Source organism: Neoarius graeffei, chromosome 8 (genome assembly GCF_027579695.1).
Source record: "Neoarius graeffei isolate fNeoGra1 chromosome 8, fNeoGra1.pri, whole genome shotgun sequence".
NCBI lineage: Eukaryota > Metazoa > Chordata > Actinopteri > Siluriformes > Ariidae > Neoarius > Neoarius graeffei.
In genome coordinates this window covers 56928969-56948759 of record NC_083576.1, presented here as the reverse complement: position 1 = coordinate 56948759, position 19791 = coordinate 56928969, and the positions used below count along the sequence as shown (strand labels likewise).

Genomic DNA, 19791 nt, shown 5'->3' with positions numbered 1-19791 from the left:
TGTGCAAAAGCAATGAAATGCTGTAGAGCAAAGATATAATATATAAAATTGTGTGTGTGAATGTTAGAGTGCAATCCATTATTTTTTTGTTGGCAGTCAAATTACAGTTTTGAGTCAATAACAATTCAGATTACAATATACAGTGATAGATTATTTAATTAAATAACAAAAAAGAAATAGTCTCTGTGATGTTTGCACAATTTCTGTGCTGTCACTTACTGTGAAAAAAGTATTTATTTAGTATTTTTATGAAGGCTTTAACAAAGTAATTTCACAAAGATAATTAAAGATGACCCAAAGGTGTTTTCCTCAGCAGAGTGACTAAGGAATAGCAACACACATATGCAAGTCTTACAGAAACAAACCCATACCAGTGACCTTTTCAGATCGAGCAAGAAGTGCTGAATATTGAGAATCGTTCACAGTAGGATCACTTTTCTTTGAGCTAAAAGGCTTTTAGTGTCTCACAGAGAGGGGTATTGTCCCCTCAGGAATACTAAACCAGTCTCTCTTCCTGCATTTAAAAATGTCAACTCTACAGTGAAGTGCAGGTCAGACTGCCTGTGCCTGCTGGGGAAATTTGCAGTGTTTTGTAGTGTCATGTTATTCTTGGTAATTGGTCTTAATTAGTTGTCGCTCCCCACTCTCCCCGTCTCCCCTTTTGCATCCGGTGTCTCTTCTAGATCTGTGAGCTGCTTGCCCAGGAGAAGGATACTATCCGGCGAGAATACTGGCGCTACGTGGCCCGCTCACTTCAGAGCAAGTATGGTTCAGAAGACATCCAGTCTATGTCCACTGAGGAGCAGGAGATCCCCAGCAATTACTGAGAGAAAGGAAAAGAGAGTGAAATCTGTATAACCGGATAGAGGGAGTCAGCGAAGACTCTTACTTAGAAGCTTACAAGACTCTTGCTGAACTGGTGTATTTCTGTATTTTGGTTTTACCATATTGGTAAAGCCCATTATGTGGTTGCTGCAAGTCAAGTAGAGGAAGAATATGAATCCGTTGTGTAGTCATGTGACAAGACTTGAAGGCTGCAATGAATCAATCATAATCTATTAGTAAATTAATAAGAAGTTGGAGTTCAGACTTTTGCGGGGGGGGGATTTAGCATCAATAATAAGACTACACAAATATATGCCCAATCTGCAAATATATACAAAAAACTGTTGCCAAAATATTCCCTAGCAAACTCTGTAAAGCTCTTGTGTGTATGGCTGTTTTTGTATGCTTACAATAAAAAAGGTTAACACGATATTTATTTATTGTTGTATAGGGATTGTAGGTGCACTCTCCTCTTGGTAAAGTTGCAACACTGAAGAAGACAGAATCTGTATATCTGCCCAGAATCTGTATACAGTATCTGCCTCAGACTATGTGGTGATCACTGAGATGAAGAATACTAATTCTATCAGTACTTTTGCTTCGAAGATATCCGGCCCAATCTCTCTTCTTGTCTGCGTATTTTTTAACGTCGGTGACTAAGAAGCTAAATCCGTGCAGGGAAACTAATTTGAGCTCGAGCAGATGCACATTTCCCTATGTGAATGGGGTTTTGCCACTACTGCTGAGCAGATGTCATCTAAATGAATTCAGCTAGCACTCGGCCACGGTTTTATTTTTGTCTTTTTGGTACCTCTGTGTCTGCAATATATTTGATTTAGCATAGTTTTATCCCCCATTATGCCTTCATGAAGGCCTGCAGCTAATAAATGCGTACAGCCGCTCTTATTTATGTTGTCTGTAATCCATTTTCATGATATTCCCATAAATTTGGGATGTGTTCTCATGGAGTCTGCGCCACTGAGGGGGAATATACAGAGTTCAATAGCAACGTTATGTTCTTAAAGGAATATGCCATCCCCAAGTGAAATTGAGTCAGTCCCTGCAGTCCCTAGAGTTGGATGAGTGAGCCAAAGCGTTTTGTAGCCGACCCAGCCATTGTCCTGATCTGGAAACGTCCCGGTTAGCTTTAGCTTAGCGTAGTCGCTGTAATCCGGCGTGTCCAGCTAGCATTGTCATTGCAAAAGTGAATCAAATAACTCAAGATTTTTTATAATTATTTCTCATGACCTGTACATTCACATCGAGTACGCATATCAATGCAAATTAACACGAAGGGATTTACTAGACCAATTTATATCTGGAACTATTTTCGGCCACAGCACAGGCAAAGCACCGCTGCAGGCGCAAAGACACCAGTGTTACCAGGGAAACCAGGGTTTTCAGGTGCTGCGTGGTGTCTTTGCGCCTGCAGCGGTGTTTTGCCTGTGCTGTGGCCGAAAATAGTTCCATATATAAATTGGTCTAGTAAAGCCCTTTGTGTTAATTTGCATTGATGTGTACTCGATGTGAATGTACAGGTCATGAGAAATAATTATAAAAAATCTTGAGTTATTTGATTCACTTTTGCAACGACAATGCTAGCTGGACACGCCGGATTACAGCGACTACGCTAAGCTAAAGCTAACCGGGGCGTTTCTAGATCTGGGCAATGGCTGGGTCGGCTACAAAACGCTTTGGCTCACTCATCCAAATCTAGGGACTGCAGGGACTGACTCAATTTCACTTGGGGGTGGCGTATTCCTTTAAAGTGAATTTTGGCCATGCCGCACAGTTGGACTGTCGGATTTAACACCAACAAAGTGTAGGTATCATACCGCCATCTTGTGTCAGAACTACAATTCCCAGTCCACTTCCGTGTGACCTACGTCACGCGTGGGCGGGATCATCTACGTCATCATACAAGGAAACATAAAACAATGGGACAACGCTTCCATCTTTGCTCTCTCACGGCTGGCTCCCGATGGATCTGGACGTATAAAGAGGCGCTCTCCACCCCAAAAAGACGTCTTCTTTCTTGCAAGATCCATCACTCAGCGCGATTTTCCTTCTTACCCTTGGCAAAGGTAAACTCTAGAGTCGCGCGATCTTTAAACTCAACCTGAGTTACAACCGGTTTACTTGCATTAGAAGTGACGTCACGACTGCAGCCCAGGCAGTTAAAAGTTAAGAAGCGATTGAATCCTTTTTAACTCAAAGCGCTGTGCATCTTATTCTGATCAGAGACTTTTCCTCACGAACGCTGAGGTTCGGACCAAGAACTCTCTGCTTTCCACGGGAACCACCCAAGTGCTCCGTTCGACCCGAAAGTTTCTCCGCCTCCATCACGAGCGGCTCACGTGCTCCCACGGCGAGGCCCGAGACTACACCGGCGAATAGTTCTTCATATCTTGCTAAAGGCAGGATTAAGTAAGATTTTGGCATTTGGGCATAATTAGGATAGTCTTAGGAATTTGCTTTTATTTGAAATAGTGTGAATTTAAACCCAGGTTTATTGTTACACTGTTGAACACGCAGCGTGTTGATTTATTTTGGTTCTATGTTCTCTCAATTGTTTAATAGATAGGCTGCGCATGCTTCTCTCTTTTATTCTTTACTACTAACATATAGTTCTCATTATTATACATCTTGATGTCATTAAGATTTCAGTGGATTCAGTATGGTTATGAGCTAGTGGGTTAGCTACAGCTTCGCTTTTGTCTGCTTAGCAACACAAAGCTAATCAAGGCCTACCATGTGCTCAGCAAGCCATCAGGCCTAACAAACACACTTTAGCTAGGCTATAGGGCCTTTCACAAACACATACTAGCAACACAAGGCTAATCTAGGCCTCCACCACGTGTAGTTAGCTACACGAGGCTAAACACAGAGCTAATCCTTTGTTCTGTTTAGATAACATTCTTTTGTTTAGCTACCAACAAGCTAGGCCTCCACCACGTGTAGTTAGCTACACGAGGCTAAACACATGGTCAAGTCCTTCACACTCCTCTCTCTCTCTCTCTCTCTCTCACACACACACACACTTCACTGCTTGTATATATTGATTTATCTTTTTATCTTTGTATAATAAATTCATTTATTAAACAAACTGTGTTTATTTGTGTGAACAACATCTGAAGTCCCCAATTTTCTCAAAGAATTCAAAAAGGGTGCAAATGTTATATAATATGGTAAGTGATCTTAATAATTTGGAAATATACCATAATTTAGCTGTTTGGTAATTTATTATTAAGCACCAGGATTAATGGTATGATTCACTAAATGATTCCCTAAATGATTCATTGAACAATTCCCTAAATGATTCATTGAACGATTCACTGAACGATTCACTTCAAATGAGAGTGATTCTATGGTATGATTCAATTCAAACGAGTCAAATTAAATGATTCAATGGGATTGATTCATTTTAATTATTGACCTTCAAAATTTAATGAGACTGATTTAACGAGATTGATCACTTAATAATTAACTGATTGCACCCACAGTTAAAATGGTGCCCCGTGTGAGGCGATTGGTTTGTTGACTTCTGGAATATTGTTCAACAACAAACTCAGTTTAATTCAGCAACTGCTAAGGTATATCCCCAGGTGTGTTAAAACGGTTAACAGTAGTGTGATAACCATATCACCAATACTCATAACCTATTCAACTTAGGATAAGAGAGCATTTCCAAATAAACCTTCATAATTAATTACATAGTTAATTAATAATGATTAAATTAATAATTAACTTGATTAATTATCTAACATCCAGCCTAAGTAAAATGGCATCCCCTCATGTCTCAAAAATGGAAGACAACGCTCAAGACGTGTCTCTCCTTGAGGTCATTGCAGACCTCATTCACTGCTCTGCCTCCGAAAAGGCAAACATTAAGTACATGAGTGAGAGTGAGTGCCAAAACAACCTAGACAATTCAAACAAACATATGAGAGATCCAAAAAGAACAACTATTAGTATCCAAGTGGCACTAGGTAAGCTATTCCTATCATACTTCCAAAATGCTGATTCAGAAATCAGATGCCTTCGCGGAGAGGTTGAAAGGCTGACCACCAGCAACGCCAAGCTGACAGCCGATCATAATGATTTACATAGGGAGTGTGAGCTCTTGAAGACCTCCCTTGATAATTGCACCAAACGGCTAGAGAAAGCCGAAATGGTTGCTAAGAGGGCTGCCCAGGAGCAGACCCCCCAAGAGCAGCGCGAGGGGCGTGAAAGACCCCCAACAATGCGCCAAAGCTCAGAGCGGGAAGAGGCGTCCGAACCGGACACCGTAAATGATCTGGTCAAGGACCAGACATCCCGCCAAACTCCATCAACTCGCTACACGACTCCGTCGTCGTCTAGCCAGGATGGAGCCGCCCTGCGCTCATCCCGAGCCCAGGCCCGTAGCACACCTAGGTCAGTGCGCTTCAGTCTCCCTGATCCATCTCCAGATGAATCAGACCACGCATCTCGTGCGAAGCGGGAGCGACACCAGAGTAGCTCAGACAGTGAGTGCTCAGAAGAGCCAAGAAGGTCGCACAAGGACGTGCACCAAACCCTTCGCCTACGGCAAATTGACCTACTTGCTAAAGATGTCGAACAATTCGATCCCAACAATCAAAGAACTAATGTAAATAACTATTTACGAGAAATTGATCGATGCCTGATGGACCTGCCGAACGCCACAACACGTGAAAAACTTAAACTAATCTGGAAGACCTCCAGTAGTAGCGTTCGTGCCTTTTTAGAGACACTACCCCCAAACATTCGCGATAGTTATTCGAAACTTCGCAATTACATGAGGGAAGAATATGCACCATACACGGACGAAACCTCCGCGATATTGTGTGCATTACAAGTCAAACAAAAACGGTCTGAGGCGCCTCGTGAATATTACAGACGGCTACGTACTGCCTATTTCCAAGGTAGTAGTGCACCAGGGTTGGAAGAAGATAGAGGTTTCATATCTCTCTTCTTGCATAACCTCCACCCAAGCGTGCGGACCCATGTCACACTGATGTGTCGACAAGGTCGCTATTCGATGAGGGAAATTAGGCGACTAGCCCAAATGACCTGGGAGACCATTGTCAAAACCGCAAACGGAAATGATGATGAACCCAGAGTCCTTAGTCTCCAGGGTGAGGACAAGCCCCCGCTAACCTTAGGAGGTGAAGCACCGAAAGGGGGACCCACCTGGAAGAATTCCGGTCCAGCCCGATCCTTGCCGAACCATCACAATGGTGAGTGGAAAAATCGACAAGGTAAGGCCAGGAGGGACCGAGGGCGAGTCCACAGTGACGATGGCAATCGCCCATCAAATGAAAAGGGTCGTAGGGAACAAAACGGTTGGCAGCAAAACCGTCATCCCCGCTCTGACCAGAAACGGCAGAAGCGTTCCGACCGTAGCTCTAAAAGCAAGGGTAGAGACGACCAACACAGTGACTCAGACCAACCTGGTGAGTTCCACTCAGAGCTGGACTCTTTAAAAGCCCAGTTGGCTGAGATTAAAGAACTGTTACAGGAGACGTCAGACCCCTCAACAGATAAAACAAAAGAGCCCAAGAAAAATGGCAAAAGGCCATTCACTGGCATGACTAGGCCAGGAACCACGGGTATATCTCGTGAAAGGGGGAGGAGATCCCTCTGAAACAGCAGGCGAGGGTCAGGATGTAGGGCCCCCCCTGGTGGCGAAGGCAAACACACAAAACGCACTTCATGTGCGCTAAAGTCTTCACCATCATCTCTCAGACACACGGCTCTCACAAGGCGACCCAATCCCAACCAAGCCCTGCGACATAAACTTAGTCAACTTCACACAAAACAAAACCCCACAGTCGTTGAATCCCACAAAATATGCACAAACCCGTTGCGACGAGATCAGTGCGAACACCGATCAACCGAGCGCCACGCGAGATCAAATTTCTGAAGAACTTCAGTTCATGTCTTTGCACACCGAGTCCGGTGTCGAAACACCTGACATCGCGACTCCCCCTAGTGGCAAAAATCTCCCTCTATCCATCGACTCAGACACAGACACCCATTTCACCGCTGGTGTAATGGCTGCGCTGTGGAACATGTTAGGCGTCAAGGCGAAATTCCATATCGCGTACCACCCTCAATTCTCTGGTCAGGCTGAACGAGCCATTCAAACCATTGTGAGCATGCTGCAAAAGTATATCACAAACCATGGTAAAATTTGTGATGTGAAACTTCCCTTGGTGCTAAGGGCCATTCGGTCCACCCCTCATTGCGCCACTGAAGTCACACCCTTTGGGATGATGACTGGGCGAGAGTCGGTTCTTCCCCCGCATCTCCTATACAAACCAGAGGCCATGAGCGTCGCGATTGCATACACTGCACATCAACATGTCGCCGACCTACAACGCCACCTACAGTCAATCTTTACAGGTGCCCAAAAGAATCTCGATTCGAGAGTAGAAGGACACAAAGCCTACTACGCCCGAATCTCAGAGAAGTTCCTACCACCCTGGTCGAGACCTTTCGATCGTGGGAAAACCGTTCCCCGTCGCGTATCACATTAGGATATCTAGGCCTAATCAAATGCTTTCATATCGATTTCCATGATAATCGAATCAAACCTTTTGAACAGTCCTCACTCCAAAAGGGGGTGGACGACAGCTAGGCCCATCCTGTCCACTTAGCTTGTACGCATCACTCAACCATAAGCGTACACTAACATTCCCGGTCAGACTTCACCAACACAAAGAAGTAACCCTTCAGTATAACATGGTAGATAAAATACTAAAATCCGCTATTATTACTAGTGTGTATTCATCGCAAATACACCTGGCATATAGTCTTGGCAGTGCTATCCTCATTTTTGTGAATCCACCAACTTAGAGATGTGCACCCCCACTAAAGACATCCACTGGGTCTGCCCAGGCAACCCATACATAACACTACACACCTAGCTAGATAAGATGGTCTGTGTCCCCGACAGCTAGCCGCAGTAGCGCACGCTTTCTAGCCAGACCCCCCCACTGCTATCACCTTCCCAGAAGATTAGGTTTGCCAACCCAAACACTAATACTTCTTTCCTTCCTTCATTTCTTCTCTTTTCTTGTTTTTTTATGCCTAAGAAATTGAACACTACATGTTTCATGTTCCATGTTTAATTTTTTGATGTGGTTTTGATCTAGTTAGTTAGATAGTGATTATATGCCCAAAATGCCCATAGTGATTATATTATGCCCAAAATGCCTCTGTCTCCAACTGTCTTACTGGAACTCACAAGTTTACAGTCTTCACAGGACACCATGGACTGCACAGGACAAGTCTACCTCAAGGACTATGGACACGGCGATGATACGATACGGTGCTCTCAGTGCTACGACTCCGTCATACCCCTGAGACCAAAAGGGGGACTGTAGGTATCATACCGCCATCTTGTGTCAGAACTACAATTCCCAGTCCACTTCCGTGTGACCTACGTCACGCGTGGGCGGGATCATCTACGTCATCATACAAGGAAACATAAAACAATGGGACAACGCTTCCATCTTTGCTCTCTCACGGCTGGCTCCCGATGGATCTGGACGTATAAAGAGGCGCTCTCCACCCCAAAAAGACGTCTTCTTTCTTGCAAGATCCATCACTCAGCGCGATTTTCCTTCTTACCCTTGGCAAAGGTAAACTCTAGAGTCGCGCGATCTTTAAACTCAACCTGAGTTACAACCGGTTTACTTGCATTAGAAGTGACGTCACGACTGCAGCCCAGGCAGTTAAAAGTTAAGAAGCGATTGAATCCTTTTTAACTCAAAGCGCTGTGCATCTTATTCTGATCAGAGACTTTTCCTCACGAACGCTGAGGTTCGGACCAAGAACTCTCTGCTTTCCACGGGAACCACCCAAGTGCTCCGTTCGACCCGAAAGTTTCTCCGCCTCCATCACGAGCGGCTCACGTGCTCCCACGGCGAGGCCCGAGACTACACCGGCGAATAGTTCTTCATATCTTGCTAAAGGCAGGATTAAGTAAGATTTTGGCATTTGGGCATAATTAGGATAGTCTTAGGAATTTGCTTTTATTTGAAATAGTGTGAATTTAAACCCAGGTTTATTGTTACACTGTTGAACACGCAGCGTGTTGATTTATTTTGGTTCTATGTTCTCTCAATTGTTTAATAGATAGGCTGCGCATGCTTCTCTCTTTTATTCTTTACTACTAACATATAGTTCTCATTATTATACATCTTGATGTCATTAAGATTTCAGTGGATTCAGTATGGTTATGAGCTAGTGGGTTAGCTACAGCTTCGCTTTTGTCTGCTTAGCAACACAAAGCTAATCAAGGCCTACCATGTGCTCAGCAAGCCATCAGGCCTAACAAACACACTTTAGCTAGGCTATAGGGCCTTTCACAAACACATACTAGCAACACAAGGCTAATCTAGGCCTCCACCACGTGTAGTTAGCTACACGAGGCTAAACACAGAGCTAATCCTTTGTTCTGTTTAGATAACATTCTTTTGTTTAGCTACCAACAAGCTAGGCCTCCACCACGTGTAGTTAGCTACACGAGGCTAAACACATGGTCAAGTCCTTCACACTCCCTCTCTCTCTCTCTCTCTCACACACACACACACTTCACTGCTTGTATATATTGATTTATCTTTTTATCTTTGTATAATAAATTCATTTATTAAACAAACTGTGTTTATTTGTGTGAACAACATCTGAAGTCCCCAATTTTCTCAAAGAATTCAAAAAGGGTGCAAATGTTATATAATATGGTAAGTGATCTTAATAATTTGGAAATATACCATAATTTAGCTGTTTGGTAATTTATTATTAAGCACCAGGATTAATGGTATGATTCACTAAATGATTCCCTAAATGATTCATTGAACAATTCCCTAAATGATTCATTGAACGATTCACTGAACGATTCACTTCAAATGAGAGTGATTCTATGGTATGATTCAATTCAAACGAGTCAAATTAAATGATTCAATGGGATTGATTCATTTTAATTATTGACCTTCAAAATTTAATGAGACTGATTTAACGAGATTGATCACTTAATATCAATAATTAACTGATTGCACCCACAAAAGACAGAACTGAAAAACAGATTGGAATAGTTTATTTCTCTTTGAAAATATGGTAAAGCACTGACTTTTTTTTTCTTTGTGCTGAAATGCTGAAACCATATTGATGAAGCTTAATTATGATCTTAATCAGATTAGTACTGCTGGAGGACCATTACACTGCATAGTTTAGCATCTATTACCGTTCCTTTCATTTTATTTATCAGTAGAGACAACACCAATCTCTGCAAGGCTATGACTTTCTAAGACCTCTGTTTGACACTTGCCTTTCTTTTTAGTATTTATTTATTTGTTTGTGGTCAAATACATCATCTTTTGGCTGTGTTGATTGAGAAACTGCAGATTTCCTGCTTTATTTGCGACTATTTAAAACCATGTTGCAGTGTTCTAGCTTCAGCTCCTTTTAGCACATTGTGTCCTGTGGTCATGGTTTCATCTGAGATTCTCAGGTTGTATGAAGGAGAGGATCTCATTTTCCCTTGTAAACAGGCTCTGAATATTGACTGCTATAGTGGAGCAAGCCAATGCCTTCCAGGTCAGGAACGAGCAGGAGAATTCAGAGCAGTGTCTGCACACACACCAAGCAAAGACATTCCCTCTTTAATTTTTCTGCAACCCCTTTTACCCAGCTTCACAGGCAACACTGTAAAGAAGTCCTGTATTAATTTTCAGCAGAGCCCTCTGTTTGAGAAGGTGTCAAGGAAGAGAAGTGATGCGAGCTAATACTTCTGGGGCTGTGTTCAGGGCTGGTGAGCAATTACAGGACTTGCCCTTTCTGTAGTGACTGTTCTGTTACTAGTGATATACAACCCCTGGCAAAAAAATATGGAATCACTACTCTTGGAGGATGTTCATTCAGCTGTTTTACTTTGTAGCAAAAAAAACCAAATCAGAGACATGACACAAAATTGTTTTATTTAACAGCTGAACATTCTGGCTTTGTAAAATATCTCATCTCATCTCATTATCTGTAGCCGCTTTATCCTGTTCTACAGGGTCGCAGGCAAGCTGGAGCCTATCCCAGCTGACTACGGGCGAAAGGCGGGGTACACCCTGGACAAGTCGCCAGGTCATCACAGGGCTGACACATAGACACAGACAACCATTCACACTCATTCACACCTACGGTCAATTTAGAGTCACCAGTTAACCTAACCTGCATGTCTTTGGACTGTGGGGGAAACTGGAGCACCCGGAGGAAACCCACGCGGACACGGGGAGAACATGCAAACTCCGCACAGAAAGGCCCTCGCTGGCCACAGGGCTCGAACCCGGACCTTCTTGCTGTGAGGCGACAGCGCTAACCACTACACCACCGTGCCGCCCGCTTTGTAAAATCTCATCTCATCTCATCTCATTATCTCTAGCCGCTTTATCCTGTTCTACAGGGTCGCAGGCAAGCTGGAGCCTATCCCAGCTGACTACGGGCGAAAGGCGGGGTACACCCTGGACAAGTCGCCAGGTCATCACAGGGCTGACACATAGACACAGACAACCATTCACACTCACATTCACACCTACGGTCAATTTAGAGTCACCAGTTAACCTAACCTGCATGTCTTTGGACTGTGGGGGAAACCGGAGCACCCGGAGGAAACCCACGCAGACATGGGGAGAACATGCAAACTCCACACAGAAAGGCCCTCGCTGGCCACGGGGCTCGAACCCAGACCTTCTTGCTGTGAGACGACAGCGCTAACCACTACACCACCGTGCCGCCCGCTTTGTAAAATATACCTCAAAAAATTATATGAAATTGTTGTAATTAATGGCACATTTTTTTAAAGATCAAGTAGAAGAAAAAATTATGGAATCACTCAGTGATGAGGAAAAAATTATGGAATCAAGCTATAACTTGCATTTCTAAAACAAATATCCGCACAAGCCTAAATGTGCAAATTAGTCTGCAGTTAAAAGAGACTGCTTGTAGACCTGAATGAGCTGTTGCACCTGGCTGATTGACAGAAAACATGGCCCCAACAAGAGAGCTGTCAGTTGAAACAATGGAAAGGATTATAAAACTCCTTAAAGAAGGTAATTCAACACGGAGTGTGGTAAAAGATGCTGGTTGTTTCCAGTCAGCTGTGTCTAAAATTTGGAGCAAGTATAAACAAAATGGGAAGGTTGTAAAAGGGAAACATACAAGTAGATCAAAGCGTCAGGACAGGAAACTCAAAGCAAGATACCTTGAAAATAGACAATGCACAAGAAAAGAAATGAAAAACAAATGGGCAGTAACAGGAGTCAATGTTTGTGACCAAAATTTAAGAAATCGGCTGAAGGAAATGGGATTTACATACAGAAAAGCCAAACGTTAACCATCATTAACACCTAAACAGAAGAAAACAAGGTTACAAAGGGGTTAAAGAGAAGGAGTCGTGGACTGTGGGTGATTGGATGAAAGTTATATTCAGTGATGAATCATGAATCTGCATTGGCCAAGGAGATGATGCTGGAACTTTTGTTTGGTGCTGTTCCAATGAAACATATAAAGATGACTGCCTGAAGAAAACAAGCAAATTTCTACAGTCATTGATGATATGGGGTTGGATGTCAGGTAAAGGACCTGGGCAGATGGCAGTCATTACCTCTACAAATGCACAGGTGTACATTGAAATTTTGGACACTTTTCTCATTCTATCAATCAAAAGTACCTTTGGTAGTGATGAAGTCATTTTTCAGGATGATAATGCATCTTGCTACAGAGCAAAGAGCATTAAAACTTTTCCTCAGGAAAGGCAGATCAGCTCAATGGCATGGCCAGCAAACAGTCTGGATCTCAATCCAATTGAAAATATATGGTGGAAATTGGAAAAAAAAAAAAAGGTCCATGACAAGGCTCTATCCTGCAAAGCTCATCTCATCTCATTATCTCTAGCCGCTTTATCCTTCTACAGGGTCGCAGGCAAGCTGGAGCCTATCCCAGCTGACTACGGGCGAAAGGCGGGGTACACCCTGGACAAGTCGCCAGGTCATCACAGGGCTGACACATAGACACAGACAACCATTCACACTCACATTCACACCTACGGTCAATTTAGAGTCACCAGTTAACCTAAAGGCCCGGTCCCACTGCACTTATGGATGCAAAGAGGATGTAAAACGTAAAAAAATCTTTGCCATCCGTTGGAAAACGCTATGCATCCGTTGTGTACTCATTGCATACGTGCTTCATACGCTCTATCCATCAAGCATCCGTCCACTGTGATTTCATCCGCGCAAAAAGTTTTGAGCTGCACAAAACTTTTAGAACGGATGAACTTTCCGCTGTGTACGATGTAAATCCGCGACATATACGAGCAACAAACGTTCTATGTCCGTTATCATCCGTTAAACGTCTGCTGTATCCTCTCTGCATCCTCTGGGCATCCTCGCAACTCACATCCGCTGCAGCTGAAAACGGAAAGAGGGAGGAAAGATAAGGTACATGAAACGTCTATTCATCGTTAGTAGCACGGAAATAGAAAGGATGTAAGCGTATGCATCTCGTATATAAAGTATTCAAAACGGACAAAGCGTTTATATCTGGGATGTATCTCGTATATTTAGGATGTCTGGAGTATGTCTAGAGTATGTAGAAGGACACCTAGCGGACAATCGGTCTGCATCCGATATACATCCGCGCAACATCCCCTTTGTTTCCGTTAGGCGTACGTGATGCAGCCCCTTCACCCGCTATGCATCCGCTCTTTCTGCTATGCGTCCGCTTCTCAGTTATCACCGGTAACCCCTTCGGAGCTGTCATCCACTTCCATCCGCTTTCATCCGCTAGGCTTCCTATGAACATGCGTTTAACATCCCCGCTATATACTACCCACATCCGTTCTTTTCCGTTCTGTTTTCGCAAATTTTGTCCATTTCTGGAGCGGATGAAAACGGATAGAGCCACCCCCGAAATTTTGCTCGTCCGCTGTGTCCTTTTTGCATACGTTTTGTGTCCATCGGCCAGTGGGACCGGGCCTTTACCTGCATGTCTTTGGACTGTGGGGGAAACCCACGCGGACACGGGGAGAACATGCAAACTCCGCACAGAAAGGCCCTCGCCGGTCACGGGGCTCGAACCCGGACCTTCTTGCTGTGAGGCGACAGCGCTAACCACTACACCACCGTGCCGCCCAAAGCTGATCTGTCAACTCTTATGCGAGAAAGTTGGAACCTGACTGATAAAGAATATTGTTTTTCATTATTGAAGTACACGCCTCAAAGAATTCAAGCTGTCATAAAAGCCAGAGGAGGTACAGCAAAGTACTAATTGTGATTTTTTTTTTATTTATGATTCCATAATTTTTTCCTCATCATTGAGTGATTCCATAATTTTTTCTTCTGCTTGATCTTGAAACAAATGTGCTATTAATTACAAAAAATTAATTTAATTTTTTGAGGTATATTTTACAAAGCCAGAATGTTCAGCTGTTAAATTAAATAATTTTGTGTCATATCTGTGATTTTGGCGGCACGGTGGTGTAGTGGTTAGCGCTGTCGCCTCACAGCAAGAAGGTCCTGGGTTCGAGCCCCAGGGCCGGCGAGGGCCTTTCTGTGTGGAGGTTGCATGTTCTCCCCGTGTCCGTGTGGGTTTCCTCCGGGTGCTCCGGTTTCCCCCACAGTCCAAAGACATGCAGGTTAGGTTAACTGGTGACTCTAAATTGACCGTAGGTGTGAATGTGAGTGTGAATGGTTGTCTGTGTCTATGTGTCAGCCCTGTGATGACCTGGCGACTTGTCCAGGGTGTACCCCGCCTTTCGCCTGTAGTCAGCTGGGATAGGCTCCAGCTTGCCTGCGACCCTGTTGAAGGATAAAGCGTCTAGAGATGATGAGATGAGATCTGTGATTTTTTTTTTTTTGTGTGTGCTACAAAGTAAAACAGCTGAATTAACATCCTCCAGGAGTAGTGATTCCATATTTTTTGCCAGGGGTTGTACTACAGGAGCCCACCGAAATGAATGTGGATGGGCTACTGACTTTTTTTTTTCTCTCTCCCTTTCATCCTCCCTTTTCCACAGACATGGTTATTTGTTCTTTTAACTGATCTACAAGCTCTGTTCTGAGAAAATAGTCTGTAAACATGGAGTAGTTGAGTTAGCTAACGCACAACCTCACTGACCTGACACTGAGACTGTATACTGGTGTGTAATACGTGGTAGGTTTTTTTTTTCCTTCCATCATTTGCAACTGATTCTCCAGGCTTGCTTCGATTTCAGGAACAACTGGATCTAGCTGTAGTTCTGTAGTACATATTGTCTTGCTGCTATAACTGGAGGGTTCTAGGTTGATTTGTCAATGATGATAAACTAGTCTTATCATAAGATTGAGCTATGTTATTGGAAAGGAGAGCATATTGGCCCTGAAAACTAGTCTAATTATATAGTATATTAAAGGTAGACTGCCTTTGATTTTTCAAGTTTAGGCCATAAAAAGAATTTTCCCTGACACCCAATTATTTTTGTTTAGTTGACCGAAAGCTACTGAATTTGAATCACAGACTTCCAATTTTATTAGGATTAATATTTTTTTTTAATAGAACAATTAATTAATTAATTTAGGGCCACGGGGCCCTAAATTCTCTGCTATTTTTTCTTGCTTCACCCTGACCCAAATCAAAATACTACGTCATGCATTACATGATCGGCTTTCCCCATTGTGCAAGGAATTGTGGGATACAAATTTGAAACAGGAGAGAGAAAAATGGAAGATGTCTGTGTGTGAATGAAATGTGAAAGACCTGACTACAGTAACGAAAAACGAGAAGAAAAGATGTTATGTTGCAAAGGAAAGGAAACGCAGGACCAAACTAATACTTACCGGTCAGCGAGCACCTCGGTGCGATCAGCTGTTCGTTTAGTGACAGAATGATGGAACTGTCAGTGCACGGTCAAGGTAAACCTGCACATGGACTTCCTCTGTCTTCCAGATGCCCTGTGATCAGTACTGGCAAGCTTTCTTAAAGATAAATAAACCAATTGTGCACCTCCAGCTGGTATCTGGACTTGTATCTATTTAAAGGTAGACTGCCTTTTAGATTTTTCAAGTGTAGGTCATGAAAAGAATTTTCCCTGACACCCAATTATTTTTGTTTAGTGGACTGAAAGCTACTGAATTCGAATCGCAGACTTCCAATTTTATTCGTTTTTTTTTTAATAGAACGATTAATAAATTGAGAGCCACGTGACCCTAAATTCTCCTCTATTTTTTCCTGCTTCACCATGACCCAATTCAAGATACTACGTCATGCATCACGTTGTGCTTTCCCCGTTCGCACAAGGCATTGTGGGATAAAAATTTTAAACAGGAGAGGGGAAAAATGGACGACGTTGAGTGTGTGAATGAAATGTGAAAGACCGAGTACAGTAACGGAAAGCGAGAAGAAAAGACGTTATGTTGTGAAGGAAAGGAAACGCAGGACTAAACTAATAAATATCGGCGGTCAGCGAGCACCTCGGTGTGATCAGCTGTTTGTTTAGCGATAGAATAATGTAACTGTCAGTGCACGGTCAAGGTAAATCTGCACATGCGCACATGGACTTCCTCTGTCTGCTTGACTGCGCGAAGCGAGTGATTTGATTTCATGCACATTATTTGCTAGGGAATCCCCTCAAATTAAATAACTGCCCAGCCACAGAATGGCCTGGGTTGTTTTTTTTAATTGAAAGGCTGTCTACTTTTAAGCCCATGTTGTTTTGGAGCAATTCGGTGATCATAACCTGATCACCATTGGAATGGAGTCCAAGCGTGCTGCAGCACTGAACATCTCATCTCATTATCTCTAGCCGCTTTATCCTGTTCTACAGGGTCGCAGGCAAGCTGGAGCCTATCCCAGCTGACTACAGGCGAAAGGCGGGGTACACCCTGGACAAGTCGCCAGGTCATCACAGGGCTGACACATAGACACACAACCATTCACACTCACATTCACACCTACGGTCAATTTAGAGTCACCAGTTAACCTAACCTGCATGTCTTTGGACTGTGGGGGAAACCGGAGCACCCGGAGGAAACCCACGCGGACACGGGGAGAACATGCAAACTCCACACAGAAAGGCCCTCGCTAGCCACGGGGCTCGAACCTGGACCTTCTTGCTGTGAGGCGACAGTGCTAACCACTACACCACCGTGCCGCCCCCGCACTGAACATCACCTTCACTATTTTTACAAATCTTACCTGTTACCCTTAGTTACCTCTGACTGATGAACACTTATATCATTAGCTCCTCCATGGATAACTAAATTAGAAAAACTGTTTGCCTAACAGCCTACCTTCAGTGTCTGGTGCCCTGAAGGCCTAGCTAATTTCATGTCACCCTGCAGAGCTGTTTGATTCTTCTCTATGCTTTACATCTATATTTATGACTGATTTTCTTCTGCGTTTGGTGGTTGCACATGGATGCCCTAAAGATTTGCACTTCCCCAAAACGGCGTATGCCCAAGATTCCTCCTTGTTTCTGTAGGTAATACACCTCAACACTTGTACAAAAGAACTGCTGCAGTAATCATAAATTGTCCTGTTCTTATTCCAGAACTATCATTCACACTTATTCAACATACAGTACCAGTCTAAAGTTTGGAGACACCTTCAAATTATAGATGAAAGTCTTCCGGATTTAGCCGGATATTTGACAACTCTTGAAAATCTCCGGTTTTCCGAATTGAGAAATTTATTTTTCGGATTTTTCGCGTTCCGTTTCATAGAAATTTGGTTTTGCGATCGCGTGGCTCGTTTACGTTCGGTGACAGGGCGCCACCATTTTTGTAGTCTCACAATGCTTGCTGGTGTGTACGAGACCTTATATGCTTATATACATACTTCACGTCATGTGAATGAGATCTTATCGCGATATCATGCTTTAGAAAACGCGGTCTTTTCTTTTGTGTACCTTTCTATTGAGCGATACAATTGAAGAGCCTTCTCTATTGAAATGTGTTTACCGATTCAGCAATAATAATGTACAAACAAGTTGACAAGTCGGCGGATATCCGTGGCATAGAAGGAAAGGTAAAGAAGTTCAAATGGTCGTGGCTGGAGGAGAAAGATGCAAACAGTGACTTTTTATCGGACTATGTGAGGAAAGTGGACAGGCCAGGATATGCATTATGCACGTGGTAAGTAATTTTTTCTTATTCTTAATTTGTTGTACTTGAGATCCATGCTGAGATTTAGAAAATTGTGAATGAATTCTTATTGACTTGACGTGACTGATAATGACCGCAAATAGAAGTAGTCATCAGTGAGTGTGCGTGATATTGTAAACCGTATCGGCGTATTGAAGTGTTAGTTAATAAAAAATGAACCACACATTCAATATAAATTATATTATAATTTATTAGTATGCCATTTATTGGGATATAATTGGTTAGCTATATTTAATGAGTCATTTATGAATTTGTATACCTCTAAATATTAACATTTTAAGTGTGAGAGAATATATTTTTTCCACACACACACATACACATCTCATCTCATTATCTGTAGCCGCTTTATCCTGTTCTACAGGGTCGCAGGCAAGCTGGAGCCTATCCCAGCTGACTACGGGCGAAAGGCGGGGTACACCCTGGACAAGTCGCCAGGTCATCACAGGGCTGACACATAGACACAGACAACCATTCACACTCACATTCACACCTACGGTCAATTTAGAGTCACCAGTTAACCTAACCTGCATGTCTTTGGACTGTGGGGGAAACCGGAGCACCCGGAGGAAACCCACGCGGGTACGGGGAGAACATGCAAACTCCGCACAGGAAGGCCCTCGCCGGCCACGGGGCTCGAACCCGGACCTTCTTGCTGTGAGGCGACAGCGCAAACCACTACACCACCGTGCCACTCCACACACATGCATACATACATATACAGTTCAAACCAGTTAAGTTTTAATGCACTAGAATGCAGGGTTTTGCGTGTTATGTTATTAAAATTTTTTCGGGGGACGTTGCCCCCCCCCAATCTTAGTTTGACTTTCAAAAGTTCAGGATTTTTTTTCTTTGCTCTACTTTCATCTCTATTCAAATTCAGTATTTTTCCCTTTATTTTTATTAATTAAGACACTTTTTTGTCTTTTTAAAATAATGATGGACTGTTGTTTTACTTAGTTGAGTGGTTCTTGACATAATATGAATTACTCCAGTTGTAGAATAGGGCTATTTACAGTATTTTTTTTTACAAACCCCATTTCCAGAAAAGCTGGGATATCTTTCCAAAATGCAATTTAAAGAACAATCTGATGTTAATTCACGTTAACCTTTATTTATCTGATAAAAGTACAAATAAAAGATTTTCTGTAGTTTTACTGACTAACGTAATTGCATTTTGTAAATATAAACAAAGTTAGAATTTGATGTCTGCAACAAGCTCAAAAAAAAAGTTGGGACAGAGGCAAAGTAAGATTGAAAAGTTTATGGGCTGTTCAGTTAACACCATTTTGGACGATTCTACCATAATCAGGTTAATTGGTAACAGGTGAAGGGATCATGACTGGGTATAAAGGAGCATGCACCAAAGGCTGAGTCTTTGCAAGCAAGGATGGGTCATGGCTCACCCGTTTGCAGTGTTGTGCAAGTTCACACTTTTTTTGAACTCGTTCAAGTTCAGTTCAAACATGTTAAAAGTGAACTGTTCATGTTCATAGTTTTAAATCTGAACTAGTTCAAAGTTCAGTTCATTTTACTTTTAGGTGGGATATGAAAATCTCATCTCATTATCTCTAGCCGCTTTATCCTTCTACAGGGTCGCAGGCAAGCTGGAGCCTATCCCAGCTGACTATGGGCGAAAGGCGGGGTACACCCTGGACAAGTCGCCAGGTCATCACAGGGCTGACACATAGACACAGACAACCATTCACACTCACATTCACACCTACGGTCAATTTAGAGTCACCAGTTAACCTAACCTGCATGTCTTTGGACTGTG

At 43.0% G+C, this 19791-nt stretch overlaps 1 protein-coding gene across 1 annotated transcript in view; it reads left to right on the top strand.

Moving 5' to 3' along the window:
• The window catches only part of fnta (farnesyltransferase, CAAX box, alpha), a 31126-nt gene extending 29871 nt beyond the window's left edge, over positions 1 to 1255 (top strand). Inside the window, exon 9 of the mRNA XM_060927887.1 lies at positions 684 to 1255. Within this exon, the coding sequence (XP_060783870.1) occupies positions 684 to 827 (144 nt within the window). The 3' untranslated portion in view covers positions 828 to 1255. The remainder of the gene's footprint in view (positions 1 to 683) is intronic.
• Positions 1256 to 19791: the final 18536 nt, after the last annotated feature.